The 2,367-nt window shown below is 41.4% G+C and overlaps 1 protein-coding gene across 1 annotated transcript in view; it reads left to right on the top strand.

Moving 5' to 3' along the window:
* LOC112069341 (uncharacterized protein C8orf34 homolog) overlaps nt 1-846 on the top strand; it is a 38,130-nt gene extending 37,284 nt beyond the window's left edge. Inside the window, exon 4 of the mRNA XM_024136657.2 lies at nt 742-846. Coding sequence (XP_023992425.2) covers nt 742-846 — 105 coding nt within the window. The remainder of the gene's footprint in view (nt 1-741) is intronic.
* The last annotated feature ends 1,521 nt before the right edge of the window (nt 847-2,367 follow it).

Here is a 2,367-nt window from a genome sequence, read left to right as displayed (position 1 = left end):
GTGAAGCTATCTTTAGCTGGGGAAAATGGCTGTGATTATTGTTGTTTTGTGGTGACCTAACATAATCGTTTGTAGTGCTTTCGCTGAAAAGCCTATTTGAAATCGGACACTTTGGTGGGATTAACAACAAGATTACCTTTAAAATTATATAAGAATGTCTGAGGAATTTTAATTATGAGATTTCTGGTTTTTGAATTTGGCGCCCTGCACTTGGACTGGCTGTTGTCATATCGGTCCCGTTACCGGGACTGCAGCCATAAGAAGTTTTTTAAGAACTTCAGAATCCCATTTTGCTAACCGACATCTAGCGGTTGTATCAAATAGATAATTTTCCAGAAGAATGTGTTTTTCTCTCGTTTGCTGTGAACTTTGACCCAGTTCATGTTGTATACCTACGTTTTGTAAATGAAACTACTTATAGTATGGAGCCATCCATCATGATGATTCAATTATTCTCTTTAAATATGTATCTCCTTAATTCCAAGCAAGTTGTGTATGGAGCACATAACATGCTTGTTATGTCACTACAGCCAGACGTCATCCCCAGAATACCATTCCCTAAATACTGTAAATCCGTCGATTATCTTTATTGAATAAAATTATTTTGTAGATCGTTGTTAAAAAAAAAAAAAAACTAAATTAAACATTAACATGGCTGTAACCTGGTCCCGTTCTCCTCTCTCGGTTGTGTACCTATGGCAGGAATTAACCCTGTAATGTCTCCTGTCCTCTCCTCTCTAGGATGAGTTCTACAAGCAGCTACAGGCTATCAGACAGCCATGGCACATTCCCATTGACACAGAGAGTGACATCCTGGAACCACTTGAGCAGGACAAGTGTGAGTGACTGTGGCTGGCCACCTACCTGCCTTACCCTTTGACCCTTTGACTGTGGCTGGCCACCTACCTGCCTTACCTTATACAGATGCTTTCGGGAAAGTATTCAGACCCTTTGACATTTAAATCAAATCAAATCAAATCAAATTTTATTAGTCACATACACATGGTTAGCAGATGTTAATGCGAGTGTAGCGAAATGCTTGTGCTTCTAGTTCCGACAATGCAGTAATAACAACAAGTAATCTAACCTAACAATTCCACAACTACTACCTTATACACACAAGTGTAAAGGGATAAAGAATATGTACATAAAGATATATGAATGAGTGATGGTACAAAAAAGAGAGATGTTAAAATCCCCAGCTACGATGAATGCAGCCTCAGGGTGTGTGGTTTCCAGTTTACAAAGAGTCAGATAAGTTTTTGTCAGGGCCATCGATGTGTCTGCTTGGGGGGAATATATACGGCTGTGATTATGATCGAAGAGAATTCCCTTGGTAGATAATGCGGTCGACATTTGATTGTGAGGAGTTCTAGATCAGGTGAACAGAATGACTTGAGTTCCTGTGTGTTGTTATGATGATCACACCACGTCTCGTTAATCATAAGGCATACCCCCCGCCCCTCTTCTTACCAGAAAGATGTATGTTTCTGTCGGCGCGATGCGTGAAGAAACCAGCTGGCTGCACCGACTCCGTTAGCGTCTCTTGAGTTAGCCATGTTTCCGTGAAGCAGAGCACGTTGCAATCCCTGATGTCTCTCTGGAATGTTACCCGTGCTCGGATTTCATCAACCTTATTGTCAAGAGACTGGACATTGGCGAGTAGTATGCTAGGGAGTGGAGCGCGATGTGCCCGTCTCCGAAGCCTGACCAGGAGACCGCTACGTTTGCCCCTTTTACGGCGTCGCATAGGGTCGCCGTGGGATCAGATCCATTGTATTGGGTGGAAGGCAAAACACTGGATCCGTTTCGGGAAAGTCCATTTCCTGGTTGGAACGATGATGAGTTGACGTTGCTCTTATATTCAGTAGTTCCTCCCGACTGTATGTAATGAAACCTAAGATTACCTGGGGTACCGATGTAAGAAATACACATAAAAAAACAAAATACTGCATATTTTCCAAGGAACGCGAAGCGAGGCGGCCATCTGGTCGGCGCCGGAAGTACATACAAAATTTACCACTTTTGTTACGTTACAGCCTTATTTTTAAATGGATTTAAATATAAAAAAAGCTCATCAATCTACACATAATGCTCCATTACGACAAATGAAAACAGGGTTTTAGATTTTTTTTTGCAAATGTATAAAATATTTAAAACAGAAGTACCTTATTTGTATTCAGACTCTTTGCTATGAGTCTCGAAATTGAGCTCAGGTGCATCCTGTTTCCATTGATCATCCTTGAGATGTTTCTACAACCTGATTGGAGGTCCACCTGTGGTAAATTCAAGTCATTGGACATGATTTGGAAAGGCACACACCTGTCTATACAAGGTCCCACAGTTGACAGTGCAATGTCAGAGCAT

Source organism: Salvelinus sp. IW2-2015, unplaced genomic scaffold (genome assembly GCF_002910315.2).
Source record: "Salvelinus sp. IW2-2015 unplaced genomic scaffold, ASM291031v2 Un_scaffold990, whole genome shotgun sequence".
Lineage (NCBI taxonomy): Eukaryota > Metazoa > Chordata > Actinopteri > Salmoniformes > Salmonidae > Salvelinus > Salvelinus sp. IW2-2015.
Note: the sequence above shows the minus strand (reverse complement) of the source record. Positions and strands in the feature narration are given on the sequence as shown.